Here is a 16664-nt window from a genome sequence, read left to right on the forward strand (position 1 = left end):
CCATTCTTTTATGTGGCATTTCACACATCAATTTCTTCATAATCTTTATTTGAGAAAAAGAGCACAAAAGATTTTTTGATTAAGCATAATGTTGCGTTGCAATCATTTCATTGTGAAAAGCGGAGTCTCGGGGATTGTGCTGATTTTGAATATTCATTTAATTTTTATTGATAAATTTGTTCTAGGTTCACTGGATTATGAGAGACAAACCGTACATCAACTCAAAGTATTGGCAGTTGATAGAGCAAAAGAAGGAAGAGTGAACACTGGCACTGCGGCTATTTTGATTAAAGTTGAGGATGTTGAAGATCAACCACCTGAATTTGTTAGAATAACGCCTTTCGTTAAAGTAGAAGAGAACAGCCCAATTGGAACCTCAGTTTCTAGAGGTAAGATTTGATATATTTGATATAAGTAAATGCTTCTTTGAAACTTGACAATTTAGGTAAATTCGTATAGATTTGGAGTCTCGTATACACTGCGGCCCAAAGGATCTATTTTATCCCCCTTTCTTGCTGCGATACTGGAGAACCCAGTGTTTATGGTTGATCCATAATTCCCACTCCTTTTAAAAAATCTAGAATGTGGGATGGGTTCTATTGCATACGCACCAAGGTGTAGTGCTCTGGATTTCCTTAGTGTTTCACACTTCGAGAAAATGTAGATAGAGGTCTCGTCCTCGGTGCAACAAAACCTGCACGCCGCATTATCTGCTAGGTCTAGCGTCATCAGGTGTTTCTTGGGGCGACAGAACTCCTGTTAGTACTCGTAGATTGTTCTTACTTAGATTGATACGTTCAGCAGATCTATTCTGGTTATAGTTTCCCAGAAGAGTCTTTGCCTGCCTGATCCCCATAATTGGTTTTGCTTCTATCTACCTTCTTTTCCAGTGCTTTTTCTATTGTTCTGAGACTCAACAATATTAGAAGAAGAATTAAAGAAATATCTGTATCTCTATGTTCTGCTCATTTACTAACTTCTGGGTGTTTTGAAGATATCTATGAAACTTTCAAATTAGTACTAACTACAAAATTAATTACTGAAAATCCTTTTGAATATCATAATATATCTTTTTCAGTGGTAGCTGTCGATGGAGACCGTGGTGTTAACAACTCAATCGAATACTATTTACATTCAAACGGTTTGAATAAAATGAGCGATTTTTTTTCTATTGAAAGAAGTACAGGCGTAATTTTTACAACAGGTATTTTGGATCGCGAAGCTCTACCTGGGGAATCTGGGACATACATTTTACAAATCACAGTAAGATATAATCTATTAATCGATTAGCATCAATAAATAATTCATCAATCATTTATATTGTTGAAGTATAACTTTTAAGCAATTAACACATGCTTAAAATTACTACTGTATATAATTTTTAAAAACCTAAAAACTTGTATATATAAAATTAATATATATATAAATGAAAGTGAGTATAAAACAAAATGCTTTAAATTACTGTATAGATGAAAAATTTAAAATTATTGTATAAATAAAAACATAACCTAACCTAACCTACCCAACCAACTTAACCTAACCTAACCTAACCTAACCATTCTTAAAGTAAAAGGCGTTTTTGTGGGAAATTTTTTAATTATTTTGAACCTAATACTAAAAATGCCATTCTTAGGAAAAATAATTTATAATTGTATACTTTCCCGGTCCCGGATTTTGATGATTTTCGTTTTTACGGCGGATTTATGAAAAAAATATGAGAATAGAAAAAATTAAAACTTATATTGGTTAGATTAGGTTAGGTTAGGGGGTGCTAAAAATTCATAACAAATGTTTACATTTGGTCTGCTTTTCAAACGCCCCACCTCGCCCCTGGCCAAACTCCCAATTCTTTTTAACAATCAACCTTAGTAAGATACCATTTTTTTAATTGTGAAAATTTCCAATTTTTCAAAGCTTACTTTTAATAATGTACACACATAAGTGATTTTTGTTTTGTTTATATAACTTTAATGGTTACTTAATAAAAAATGTACAAACGATTATATGTGAGAAAAGGTCAATTTTAAGAGGATTTTTTATTATTTTTAATATTAAAAACATGATAAATCAACGTTTTTGTATTAATTTTTTTTCAAATTGTTCGTTTTTTATGTAGAAAAAAATATAACAACTTTGATTATTTGATTATTTGCATTTTACGTCCATTTTCACGAACATTTAAAGCCCTGAAACCACTATAAGTTTTCATTTTCTTTATTCATCCATTTTTTTCGTAAATTCGCCATAAAAACGAAGATTTTTAAAAAAAATTCATCGAAATCGGACTATTTTTCGATTTTCTAGAGCCAAAAAACTAGTGGACCGCGAATGTATAAAATTACCAATAATTTTTTTCTAACAATTTTTGTTCAATATTTTATATAATATTAAACATTTGATGATTATGGAAAATCTTAGATGTTGCTGATACTTTTCTTGTGGACTCTTCGCACCCCAACGATATCGGCCATGGAAATTCTGGCTGAATCATCCGACGTTGTCATACTGCTCTAGTATTCGTGGGAACTCATGCTAGCATTATTTTTTTCATAATGCCATATTTTGTTAATAACACAAACCCATTTTTTTGTACACCATACCAATTAAACGCATTTCATCCGTTAGAAAAAATTAACGTTTCGTTTTAAAAAAAAAACTGGTAATTATACACTTTCACGGTCACCTGGTTTTTTGGCTCTAGAAAATCGAAAAATGGATGGATTTTAATGATCTTGGTTTCAAAATGTTCCATTTTACGGCGGATTTATAAAAAAAATTAGTAGAAATAGCTGGAATGAAAATTTCTCATAGTTTTACTGTTTTAAATCGTAAAAAAACGGTTTTGCAAAATAATCCTTTACAAAAAATTATCTCATTATCAGATAAAGTTCTTATATTTTTTTTGTATTCTACATAAATTAATAAACAATTTAAAAAAAAATCCAAAAAGAATGAAATGAAATCGATGAAAAACAATCAATTTTCGTGAATAATTTCGTACTATATTCTTCAATGTTAATAGTTTTTGGACCATTAAAAATCTAAAAATAGATAAATTTTATAATTTTGGTCTCAAAATGTTCCATTTTACGACGAATTTATGAAAAACACGGGGGTAGTGGCTGAATTTGCGGTTTTTAATAGTTTTAAACCTTAAATAGTAGAAAAAGTTTTTTTTTTTCAAAATATTCATTTTTTTATGTAAATTGCGAAAAAAAAATATACGAACTTGATTCCACGACGTCAGAAACAGTTACGAAGGATTATATGTAGAAAGTCATTTTTTTGCATTTAAAGTCATGAAACTGTAAAAAATATTTATTTTTATTAATTTTCGTATTTTTTTTATAAATCCGCCGTAAAATGGAACATTTTTAGACCAAGATCATTAAAATGCATCCATTTTTCGATTTTCTAGAGCCAACCTAACCTAACCTAACCTAACCTAACCTAACCAAAAAACCAGGTGACCGCGAAAGTGTATAATTACCATAATTTTTTGTAAAGGATTATTTTGCAAAACCGTTTTTTTTATGATTTAAAACAGTAAAACTATGAGAAATTTTCATTCCAGCTATTTCTACTAATTTTTTTATAAATCCGCCGTAAAATGGACCAAGATCCTTAAAATCCATCCATTTTTCGATTTTCTAGAGCCAAAAAACCAGGTGACCGTGAAAGTGTATAATTACCAAAAAACTAATAAAATGTCATATACTCACAAATTAAGTTTTGTCTATTAAATATTTTGGAAAACATAGCTTAATTTGAAGAATTATTTTGCAGGCAAAAGAAATTGGTAGCAGCATAATTCCTGTTCCAATTACCATTACTGAAATGACTGTAATGATAACAGATGTGAACGATGAAAAACCAACATTTAAAAATAGTTATTACAAATGCGAAATAGCCGAAAATTCGCCAATAAATACGCCGTTAACTTTTTTGGGAAACGCTTCACCCGAAGTGTATGATTACGATCAGGTAGGAAAAATATTAAATCAGTTTTTTTATTCAACCTGGGCTTGTAGAAAGGTTATTTACGTTAACCTTATAAAATATTATTATTATAATAATAATAAATACACTTTGGCAAATACAGAAATGAATGTGGAATAGCCACGCCTGTAAATGCGCGTTACTAGATGATAGTAGTAGGGATTAGTACGGTGTTTCAAGCAGATATACTTGACTGCTATTGTTAGTTGTATTGTGCATGCGTGGGTAACTACTTTCAATGTTTCTATTGGATACCGAGATAGAAAATATATTTTATTCTGGGGTACAGAATTTAGTACTTTGATTATTTACCATACTAATTCACCAAGCGCATCCGAATATTTTGACTTCATTTGAAAACTTTTATTTTAGGGAGTTAATGGAACATTTTATTTATACGTGAAAGGTGATGTCGATGCGTTTGATGTAACTCCTAGTAAAGTCGTGAATGAAGCTACTTTTATGATTAGAGTAAAGAATAGCAGTTTGCTCGATTATGAAAATTCCAAGAGGTTCAACTTAACATTAGGCGCCAAAGAAATAATCAAACGCAACCCGAAATACAGCGAGGTTGCCGTTATAGTCAATTTGTTGGATAGGAATGATAATTTCCCGGAATTTTCGAAAAGTGTTTATGAAGTTTCGGTACCAGAAAATTGCGAAATCGGTACTACTGTAGCTTGGATACAAGCTTTCGACAAGGATTCCGGCAAATTCGGAACCAAAGGAATCAGATACACTAACCTAGCTGGAAGTATAGATCATATGTAAGTTTCAAGTTTCATATATTTAATTTTGTAACGTGAAAAAACCAAATATAATATACACTTATCCTTACCCCACAAAAGTTGAATAAAATCTCGTACTCTCATAGTTATTGGGTAACCCCTGGATAGGGATTCGTGAAAATCAGATAACACGCAAGGAATAGAAGTTGGACACATAGACTATTTGTAATTACTGATAACCATCCACATTTCTTTAACTCATAAATACTTCTTCTTCTTCTTGAGTGTATTAGGCGTAGTCGCCTGTTTTATCTTCGACATCCTTGCCTCCAATTCTGTTTCATGGTTGACCGGTACTCCTTCGATCCAATGGGGATTCATGGCGTGCTATCTTGACCAGTCTGTTCTCATCTTCTTGTCCAGTAGGGTTTTTCCGGCTATCCTGCGTAGCACTTTCATCTCTGCTGTCATATCAAATTATAAATATTTGTTTTTGTTTGTCTATCTCAAAATTTAAGTAGCATTATTGGAATGGGCACACTGGATGGATGAAATACTCCTAGTTCGTGATGTTAGCGGCATGGTATTTTACAACCAAGAATTTTTTATCCCAGCCTTCTCCAAGGCATCGAATTCAACCAATCAAGTTGCTCTGCCGCACTTAGTATACCAGAAAATTAAAATTTTCTACTCATATATTGATTTTGGGTTTCAGGTTGAATCTGCATCTAACCACAGGCGTAATAACTGTAAAAATAGAAGGAGGTCCGAATTGGGATAGAGAGAAGATCTCCAGACATTATCTAACAGTAGAAGCTAGAGATGATATGGGTTTTGGAAATCGAAATTCCGTACAATTGATAATAAATATCGAAGACGTCAATGATAATGCCCCTCTTTTTACTCAAAGTAAATATGAGGCTCGATTGATGGAGAATAAACTAGAATTTGAACAATATTTAAAAGTTGAAGCCCTAGATGCAGATTTAAATGGTAGATTTTCATTCATTTCATTTCATTATATATAAAACACGATATCAATAATATTACTATTAATATATTTTTATTGATATCTCCAGGTCTCTCATAGCTTCTTATACTTTTAGTCTATGTTTTGTTTTTTACTTCCAACAAAAAAATGCAGCGCAGTCTCGTCGAAAATTGTGTAGTGAGTAAACTAATATCCATATCAGAATTCATTTGCTCGATTTCGTTCAAAGCATACAGGACGAACCTTATAAACATTTTATAAAAGTTGTCGAACTGCTTATGAAGTTCTATTGGTGTGCAAAATTTTACCTAACTTAACCTAACCTAACCTAACTTAACGTAACCTAACCTAACTTAACCTAACCTAACACCTCTAAATGCAACAACAAAGGCAACCAAAAGACTCTAAAGAATGTAGTTGCATTCATTCAAGATGTTAAAGAAAGATGTTAAAAATGTTAAATGTTAAAAATTTAGTTCATGCTAACAGTGTGACAGTGGAAAACTTAAAGGGACACTGTATCCCTCGGAATTTTGCGAAAATACCGGCTCTGAAAACTGAATATCAGGATAAGACATCAAGCCAAGCTCCTATGAAATCATTTTGTATGGACTAAAATAGTGCAACCTCTTTTGTGACACTTATTTATTGAATATTCTCTATCTTAATGACTATTATTGCTTACGTCGAAGTAAGCACGTTGTTATAAGAACATATTCTACCACTTAAACTCTAATCGTTGAATCCATTTACCAAAGCTGCAGTCTTTCTTCTTCACAACCTAACTTGTGGGAAACTTTATTGCATTCAGCAATTTATAATTTTTTACGCTCGCACCCACGTTGGCGCCTTCGTTCGCTTTCAATATAAACCAAAAATAAACATATTACAAACGTCCGCGTTCGCGTTCCAACGCCTAACCAATATGAAATCGAACATAAACGCCAACGAGAGCGTCAGCGCGGGCGCAAACTTAAGAGTTTATAAATCTAACTTACGTTTTTAATCCCTTATCTATCTCAAGGTACCAAAAACAGTGAGATCGAGTACGAACTTCTGGGTGAATTGGCTAGCAATTTCACAATAGACCGAACCACAGGTGTAATCGAAGTAAAGTATCCAATAGATTTCGAAAGTATACAGGATTCATCTTCAAAAAGCGTTTGTATAATATTCCTCAGTGTACGAGCTAGAGATTTGGGTACGCCGAGTCTATTTAGTCAGGTACCGCTTTCGATTTATGTCGAAGATGTCAACGATCACGTACCCATATTTGAAAACGACTATTATAATAAATCGATTGTTGAAACTTCACCAAGCGGGACTTCGATCATTCAGGTATGACTGTAAGTTTAAACACTCTATTTAGCTAATAAACTAGATAATTTTTTACCCTCTTATCATCACAATATTTCTAGTTTTATTACTAAATCTACTTCTGCTTGTTCCTTCTTAAGAATAGGTCTAATGCATGTTTTGTAAATTCACCCCTTACTTTGTGAACTCATCTTATTGTTTTTCGTTGTTATTTCTTTCAAATATCAGCTGACCCTTGTAGTCTGGTCAATATAGACTTGAAATAACAGAAATTCTCGGAAAGTTTACCATTTTTTAAGCAAAAACAAAACAATACCTGTCAAGTTCTGATTATTCGGTTAACTACTGTTTTGACTTCTTTAGATATTTTAATTGGATTCATACTCTTGAAAGTCTTCTTCAACAGCCATGTTTTCTTCTTCTTCCTCCTGCTGGATGTTCATTAATTGTTCAAATGTGACTGAGTCTATGGTCTCTCTCTTAAAAATTGAGTTACAAAAATCCACACCTATTACAATGGTGACAGTTTTCAGCCGATATTACAACTTCTTTGGACATTCCCGTTCTGGTCCAGTTTCTTAATATTTTTTTATATGATCTAACTAAGATTGAAATATTTTTAGGTTAAAGCGCAAGATTTTGACGGTTCTTCTCCAAACAATCAAGTCGTTTATCGAATTCAAACAGGAGCGTCTGATAAATTTACAATAGATGCTGAAACTGGTGTAATCAGAGTTGCAAGAGGCGCTTCTTTGGATCCTGATTCAACTCAACCACGTAAAACGTTTTATTCTTTGAAAGTACTCGCGATAGATGGCGCACCTGGTGATAAACAGTTACAAAATACCGCTGATGTTAACATCAATATTATCGACGTCAATAATAAAGCACCTGTTATATCGAATCTTGAACCAATTTCGATTCATGAAAATTTACAAGTAAGTTTTGATTGGGAAGCTGGAATTTCTTGAATCGTTTGTAATATTCATACTGAACACACTATTTAGACTACCATTACACCAACACTCATAATTACACTGTGTGACGCGCGTTTCGATAACCAAGTTGTCGTCTCCAGAGACTGAATAAACTGTTTTAACTTCAGTCTCTGAAGAAGATAACTTGGTTATCGAAACGCGTGTCAGACAGTGTAATTTTGAGTGGTAGTGTGAAATATGTCTCTACAAAAATTGTTATTGACGGAAAAAATGTTAATCGATTTTAGGTGGGAAAAGTAATTGCGAATATAACAGCCTCTGATCCGGATACTAATGCTAGACTCGTTTACAAAATTGACGAGAAATCTTGTTTGGCTAAAAACGAAAAAGGAAGTTTGTTGAAATACGACGATTATGATTGCGCCGGATCTTTCAATTTAGATTTGTATACCGGTATACTATCCATAGCAAAATTATTGGATAGAGAAATTGTTGAACAATTCCAGCTAGGAGTTACAGTCGAAGATATTAACACGGAAACTGGACAACAAATAAGTTTTGGTAACTATAGCCAATTTTCATACGAAGGGAATATTAAAAAGCAGAATGTTTACAATTTTTAAGCGATTGTAGTTCGCCGGACAGTGCAAAACCAGTAACTTTCCTTAGTTCATCTTTGCTTAACTAAAGGGCCTTTCAAGACCAGTTGGTTGAAATTGAAATGAATCTCTTCGATTGTTCAAGACATGTGCTCCATGTTTCTGATGTATTTGCCCACTTTTTTATGACTTGATGGCTTTTGGTCCTGCCTTTTTTCGTCAAGTTATCAGTTTGGTCATTGCCATACATTCTGGTGTGGCCAAGTACCCACATTTTGGTAACTTTATTGTTTAAATAGGAAATTTCGTTTGGTTCCTTGCAAAAACGACAAAACGATGTTCTTCAGAAGGTAGTTCATCGGACAGTGTCTAGGGAGCAATATCAGTAACTTTTAAGATCAGTTCGTAGTATAAGAAAGAAATCTCTTCGATTGCTTAAGACCTGTGGTTTTATTCCATTCTTATGATGTCTTCTCGTTTGCCCACTTTTTTATGATCTGATGACTTTTTGTCCTGCGTTTCTTCGTCAAGTGGTGTGTTCAGGTTTACTCTCAATGAGTTCAAATATTGGATGCAGTCCTATATTAGCTTTGACTGACTTTTTTAAAAGTTAAGAACATGAAAAGCTTCTAAGGTATAGAGCTGTGCATGTAAGAATAAAGTATATTTCTGCTTGGAAGGCTTTGAGTCCATGGGGATAGTGAACTCGGTTACTGGGCCTTATATTCCTGCCCCTACTTGTCCATTTCCCATTTCGAGCCATCAGTGTAGAGTAATGAGCCTTGTGGGAACGCAATTTCTGCATTTGTCTATTGCTGTCGACTTATGAATTTATAGTTTTCGGTAACTAATTCGGAAGATACGGCATCCGTCACCATATCTATAGGTAAGGCTGAGTTGCCAGGTCATCGGGCTTCATATTCCGTTCTTTGTATGCCTTTATAGCCCATTTTTTTGCTTCACTGTAAAGGTTTTCAAAAAGGGCGATTCTAGAATGAATTGTAATGCTGTCGTGAGACATAATCTTGTAGCGCCTGTTTCGCCAGGCACTTTGCAACTTATCTAGTGCTGTTTCTCCAACTTTGGTGTTTGTTCTTGGTCTTCATATGAAAGCTACCTAGCTAATGATAGATCACACAACGGATTTATACATCCACTCCATCGTTTTAGGGGAACTTTAAGCTTCACGTTCCTCCGATAATTCTGCAGCAGTTGTATAAAGCAATTCGTGCTTTATAACTCACTCCTTGAAGGTGTTGTCCCCATGTCAACCCAAGATATCTAATATCCGACTTAAGGGCTAATTCAATCTCATTCTATAAGTAATAATAATTAATATCATTCACCAATTGAATCTCCACACAAGTATCAACAGTAGTGGTTTCATCAAATAATTCGGGTACTCCAAATTTCATCAGAAAATCATCATTAAAGTCATTTTTTTCAAGCAATTCATCTTTAGCAACAATTGCGTGTGAGAGAATAGTTTCTTTGTAATAGAATGTTCGAAAGACAAGTTTGGTTTCAGTGTTGAAATCCTAAGATCAGAATTGACCAGAAAGTTATTTAGTGTATCCCAATTTGTTTATTTTTAATCAATTTTCTGTCTCTAAACTCTTTAAAATAAAGGAATGCTTGATTAAGAGCTTCTTCAGCACCTTCTGAATATCTGTGATGCCTATAGCATGGAGATGGCGGCTTAGAATTATGTCATACTAATAATTACTGTTTATTTAGGCTCGATACAAATTAATATTGAAGACGTCAATGACAATGCGCCCAAATTCAGAAAATCTTTTTATAAATTCATTGTTACGGAAAATAGTAAACATGGTACACCGATTGGAGCAATCGCTGCCGACGATGTTGATAAAAATCGTACGATCACTTATCTATTAGAAGGACCTCGGAATTTGGTTAATTTATTTCATCTAAATACAGCCGACGGAGATATTGTCGTAGCAAATAAAATCGATCACGAGGTTTATGAATGGATCAATTTAACGGTAATAGATTATATATAATGTTTAGAAATTAAGTTTTTTACCTTCGAAACCTCAATGCATGATTATTTTTTAAGCAATTAGCTAAATTTCAATTAAAATGTGTAAATACATGTATTTACTTATTCTTCGTGAATTTTTTTTTGAGTGTGACCCTCCTTCTTAAAAGTACTTCAGGGGAGACCGATGAGAGTCCGAGAAAGAACAGTTTCTCAACTCTAAAACATGGACCAAATTTTTGTTCAAGAGAAGTTACAACAAACGCAAACACAATCTAAGGACTCTGCAAAATCGAGTGCTTCCAAATTATTATGAGAATTGTCAAGAAATAATGAGGTCAAAATTATTAAATAAACGAAATTATAGATTTTTTCCTACTTTTATTTTTTATGGAAACTTTCTATTTACTGATTGCTAACGGTAAAAAATGCGCAAGTACGCCGACGTTTTTACTTGTTTTTATCTATTTGGAAATACACATGGTTGCTTCATATTTCTCACGCTTGGTAGTGTCTTTGAAAATTTAGAAATGAGAACTGTGTTGAAGGATATCCAGCATCGTGGAAAGTATGAATATGCCAAACAGGCGCTAAATAGGCTTCAGAGATGGGGGAAGGCTGTCCCAGGCAGGTTTTCCAATGCCTGTCTAGAGATTCCGTCCCGCCAGGGAGCGTATAGTTCCTCCCAACTCGACAAGCAAAGTTCTTTAAGAAAAGTGGGGTGTCAGGTGGAGTAGAGACAGTTTGTAGGCTGTTCTAGAAGATTTGTCTTCGGCTCAGAAATATTTTTGTCTCTGCACTTCTAGGTGCGACTTTGAGTGCTTTTTTGGCCGGTGAACCTGTAGAATTGTTGCTAAAACGCCTATAGTCCAAGTCGGCGGTGTTGGCCTTCCATTTTCTACGCTTTTCAGCGTTGATTTCAAGTCTGACTTAGGCGTTACAACGATTCCATTCCATCTCAACTTCTCTATATGAGAATCAACTTACAGTGTTGCCAGAAGTTTCGGCAAAATCATAAAAAATGTGTATAATTCTCAACGCCTTTTATCTTAAACGGCGTTAAGAACACCATTTATTACAGCAATTAAAATATTTGATTGTTTTTGTAGGTTAAAGCTACCGATAGTGGATTTCCTCCTCGTTCGAGTAGAGTCGAACTGTTTATACAAATTTTAGACGAAAACGACAACAGTCCTTCTTTTTCACCGGAACCTTCAACTCTTATTATTCCCGAAGATATCCACGTTGGTACGGAAATAACGAAAGTCGAGGCCACTGATGCGGATTCCGGTGAATACGCTAAGATAACTTATCTGTTGGACAGATTATCTTCACAGGGAAAATTCAGTTTAGATAGTGAAACGGGTGTTTTAAGAGTGTCGGAAAAATTGGATAGAGAGGAAAAACCCACTTATCTATTGATAATAGAAGGTTGGGATAATTATCAATATGGTTTTAATAGTGGAGAAAGTAGAAATGCTTTTAAACAAATCAAGTGAGTTTAAGAAAATTCCAAATTAATTTTCGTTGTTATTTCAAATTTTAGTAGAATTGTAGTTAGTAGTAGCAATTAGTACTGCCAGTTTATTTAGTATTTTATTTAGCTTTTCAAAAAATGATTAAAAAACGTGTTTTTTATTGTATCATTCACAGTTTGGCGTAAAAAGCCAGGAGTATGCTTAAGTTTTTCTAAAGAATTTTTAACATAACCTCTCTTTTATAAGGATAGCAGAGATTTCCTATCTTCGTGGGCTAAAATAAAAAAAATAACGAAAAATATCGAAAAAAACGTCCAAAATAGTACAGTTTGGTGTTAAAATTAACAACAGATAAGCCTCAATGGGTCAAAGTATGTCAAAAAAATTTCGAAAAAAATTAGTTTCCTTAGTAAAACCCTTCAACTTAAGCATACCAAATTTGGTACATAACATGAGGCTGTTGAAGGCATAAAGTAATGGTGAATAGGAGGCGCTCGAACCAATCTGCAAGATTAATTCGGGATAACCTAACCTTAAAATTGCATGAAAGATTTTTATCTGTCAATCGATTTAAAAGAGTTTTCTAATAATAGCATGGATGATTAAATCCTAGAACTTTTTTAAATCTTATAATTTTTCATAAAACTTTGTCATTTTCAATGAAATATTCCCTAAAATGTTATTTGGAAAGTTACAAAAAAGTTGGCTATAAATCAAATTTGACAATTTGCAATTCAATTAATCTAGTAAGTAGTAAAAAGTTATAGAATCAAATTATATATTAAGTATGAAAATATTTTTTTTTTAAAATCACCTTACAGGTAAAAAAAACTGTGATATTTAAAAGTTAGATCACCCCTAATAGAATGGTAAGACCACCTTCTACTCACAATTACTTAATGCCCTTAACAGTCTAATGGAATGTGCCAATTTTGGTATTCTTAAGTTGAAGAGTTCAGCTCTGAGTCTCTATACATCTCTGTTCTGTGCCGGTCCTTTTACGGGACATCCTATATATCATATATCAATGGAAATTATATTTCAGTATTACTATAAAAGATGTCAACGATAACATCCCTGTATTACACGTACCGGAATATTGCATCAATATAACTGAATTCCATGAGCCCGGACAACCGATCACAAGACTTCATGCCTCGGATGCAGATGATCCTGATACAGGAAATGGACAGGTATTTACAACTTTTTGGTATATTCGCAATAGTATATAGAAACTACAAGGGTCGATAAAACGGTAGGAGACCGCGAAGCTCTCGCTCCGCCATTGTTGACATTCAGGCGTCAGTCGGCGTTGTGCTACAGCCACGTAAACATGTCCGCCATTATTGATGCTACCGCATAGGGTGAATTGTGATTCTTTCTCTACAGGCTGAAGGCCATAGTGCTGCAGAGATCCATCGGAGAATGAATCGCGTGTAAGGGAAAAACTTCGTGAATGATGGTGTTGTGAGTGAATGGTGTCGAAAGTTGAAAGATGGCTGTAATGATGTACATGATGAAGGAGGCCAAAGAACGCAAATCAGTCGTTTCAGATGACCCGGTTCAATGAGTTGATAGATCGGAAAACCTCAGATTCACCATTACTGCTTTGTCTACGGAATTTCCAGAAGATTCAAGGTTTGTTAATTGGCGGGAACTTTCTTTGAAGAGGGTGTTGAAAAGCTTGTCCTCCACAGATATGACAAGTGTCTCAATCTCTTCGGTGATTAAGTCGGAAAGTAAACAAACTGATTTGTTTTAGGTGATTATTGACATCGTCGATGGAAATCTACATAATCTCTTCGAATTGCAAACAATCAGCGAATGGTCGGTGGATATAAGAACGACTACTTCTTTGCGAGGAAGACACGGAAATTATACCGTTGTCTTAAAAGCGCAAGATATGGGAATACCTAGTCTTTCAGTTGAAGAAGCAGTGCGTATATGTGTTACCGATTATAATGATCATCCGCCGGTGTTTATCAGTCCTCCGCCAAATTCCACTTTAAAAGTGCCAGAGGTAAGTAATTCCTCATCTTTCAATACATTTTATAAACAAAAATTCGATCCCACGTATAGTTTAATATCCCAGTCAAAATTGCTAATCGATTTTTTGAATATCCATATACAATATTTAGTGAAATTACTTACATTATTATGATACAAATTGGGCTGTAGCTCATCACATTCTTCAGAGGAGATGTAATTCAATATTCTTCGTGGTATTAGCCAGGAAAGTAGTTGTTTTCTCCTTTGAGAAACTGCAAGCCGAATCATGAAATTCGAAATAATAGGTGTAAAAGATGTTATGTTTTTTAATTACTGAGCATGCCTCATATATCACCTTTACGGCTAGAGATCTACGTGACTCACGGTTCGCAGTCGGAAGTGAAGATGTCGTCAGGAAACGTCTACTGAGGAATGTTCAACTACATGATTCATTGAGCAACACCGGCGCTCGGATAAGAGACTCCGAAAGAGAGGTCGTTACGCCACTCTGAAGAGACGCCATAACGTCGAAACTAGTCAGTCAAACACTCCTTGTAATTGCGAGCCATTAGTGATGCAAATATAAGCGGATTGTCGATGACATCAAGTTCTTCGGAGGAGATGTAATTCAATGTAGCTGTTTTCTCCTTTGAAGAAAGACAAGCCAACATTTCGAATCATATATAGATAAGTCAATTTAGTCTTAGTATCTGTTCACTTTAATTGGATTTGAGGTCTACTTTCTCATCGTGTGATTCAACATTTATCGCTCGGAATTTTGAATAACGTACATCAGTTCATTAGTACGACAAGCAGCCACTCTTATAAACATAACTTTCGTATCAGTGATACGTGATGTAACTATTTGATGACTTGACAGAAGCATGATAAAGACCACACATGTTGCATGCTCGACTTAATAGCTTCAATGTCATCGTCAATCAAAAATAATTGTAGGAAATTATCAAGAAGTGGAGAATTTAAGCATAGAGCTAACTTGATTGGCAAATTGAGGAATTGCCTTTCATGCAAACCAAGACATCAACTGTTTGTAACTAGTAATCTAAATAGGCCTTTTCTTGGACGACAAAATGCTGTTTCTATACGTTAGAATTTGAAGTAAGTATTGGTTTTCACAGACATGTTCTGAATACCATTCAATACCAGTTGATGTAACCAATAATTCCATCGACCATTTTAACAGTGAAAAATGTTTTTGTTCCGTTAATTGGTTCAAATCTCTTCCGAGTCGTAGTTTGGTATTTTAGACCAAACAGTGTTGTCAGGTGAAGTAAATCGGTTGTTATTTTTCACCACCAGCAAGCGTTAGTCAACGCTTCTAGTCAACCTCGCAATCCCTAATGAGTAAAGTTATAACGTGTAAGTCTGGTATTGACGTAACGGTTTAGCATGTTTTGAAAAACCGATGAAAGTCATAATAACTTAAAAGTCAAAAACATGTATAATATCACGTATTTTACAGAATGCAACTGTTGGTAGTGCATTGATACAAATATTAGCAACCGATGAAGACATCGGATCGAATGGTGCCGTTAGATATAAATTAAAAACCGACCCGGCTGGTCACTGGAAATTTTTCGAATTACAACCGATTTCTGGTATATTGGAACTTAGATTACCGTTCGATAGGAAAAAACAAAAAATTTATGACGTAAGTATTATTATATTGTTTCATCAGCTACGAAATAATTAGAAAATAAGTGATCACATGTCTAGAAATTTATCTCTTCCAAAACATATTTTGAATCGGCATAATTAGATAGAAATTCCTTGGCTATTGTCATAAAAAGCAGTGGTATTTATGTGGTGCTTAGTCGTTCTTTCCCACTTTGTGGAGCCCTTTTACCTAACGTCTTTAGCTTGTTTACCAAACCTTTCCAATTCTGCCTATCCATAGCCATTTGTTTCCAGTGTCTCGCTCCTTTTCTTTCCAAGCCAATCTTCACTTCATTCCTAACCTAACCATCTCGACCTCGGTCTTCCTCTTCCACTCCCATCCTGTGTACACTTCTTATCTTATCCCAGCTTCCAGTCCAGTTCTCCATATATGTCCTTGCCATCTTACTGTTACTTATATCATTATTTTCATCATTTCTATTCCCCCACCAGTTGATCTAATTCTTTTATCTAGGATTTTTTTTCTACCAACGTCATTTTCTTTTTTTGGTTACATAAAAGTACCCCATAATTTTTTCTTTCTATTTCGGCCTTTTTCTTTGTCACACTTATCTCTATAGTATAAGCCATGAGACTTTATTGTTTTGGTTTTATTTCTATTAATTTTCTCTTCAGCAACTGCTACATTCGCTGCTTGTTTCGTATCTATTACTTCTTCTGTTGTATCTCCGTCTCCGTCTGGAATTTGAAAGGCATTTCCGGATTTTGTTTTTTAACATAACACTTGTTCTGTCTACCATTCCGTTTTGTGAATCAACATTATTACAAAATGTTCATTTTAGATCAGGATAGAAGCTTATGATTTGGGAGTTCCGACGCCGTTAAGCTCCGAGTTAGATTTAACAGTGTACGTCAGCGATATAAATAATTATCAACCTCAATTTATGATAGATGAATACCATGTTAACTTCACAGGTAAGATAAC

General features: G+C 34.2%; 1 protein-coding gene across 1 annotated transcript in view; it reads left to right on the top strand.

Moving 5' to 3' along the window:
* LOC130896240 (cadherin-23) overlaps nucleotides 1-16664 on the top strand; it is a 50353-nt gene that overhangs the window by 22341 nt on the left and 11348 nt on the right. Inside the window, exons 5-18 of the mRNA XM_057804189.1 lie at nucleotides 186-389; nucleotides 1079-1263; nucleotides 3787-3984; nucleotides 4372-4766; nucleotides 5443-5720; nucleotides 6743-7056; nucleotides 7659-7973; nucleotides 8261-8534; nucleotides 10310-10578; nucleotides 11684-12069; nucleotides 13098-13245; nucleotides 13815-14072; nucleotides 15525-15713; nucleotides 16522-16654. Coding sequence (XP_057660172.1) covers nucleotides 186-389; nucleotides 1079-1263; nucleotides 3787-3984; nucleotides 4372-4766; nucleotides 5443-5720; nucleotides 6743-7056; nucleotides 7659-7973; nucleotides 8261-8534; nucleotides 10310-10578; nucleotides 11684-12069; nucleotides 13098-13245; nucleotides 13815-14072; nucleotides 15525-15713; nucleotides 16522-16654 — 3546 coding nt within the window. The remainder of the gene's footprint in view (nucleotides 1-185; nucleotides 390-1078; nucleotides 1264-3786; nucleotides 3985-4371; nucleotides 4767-5442; nucleotides 5721-6742; nucleotides 7057-7658; nucleotides 7974-8260; nucleotides 8535-10309; nucleotides 10579-11683; nucleotides 12070-13097; nucleotides 13246-13814; nucleotides 14073-15524; nucleotides 15714-16521; nucleotides 16655-16664) is intronic.

The sequence above is a fragment of the Diorhabda carinulata genome, chromosome 7 (genome assembly GCF_026250575.1).
Source record: "Diorhabda carinulata isolate Delta chromosome 7, icDioCari1.1, whole genome shotgun sequence".
Classification (NCBI taxonomy): domain Eukaryota; kingdom Metazoa; phylum Arthropoda; class Insecta; order Coleoptera; family Chrysomelidae; genus Diorhabda; species Diorhabda carinulata.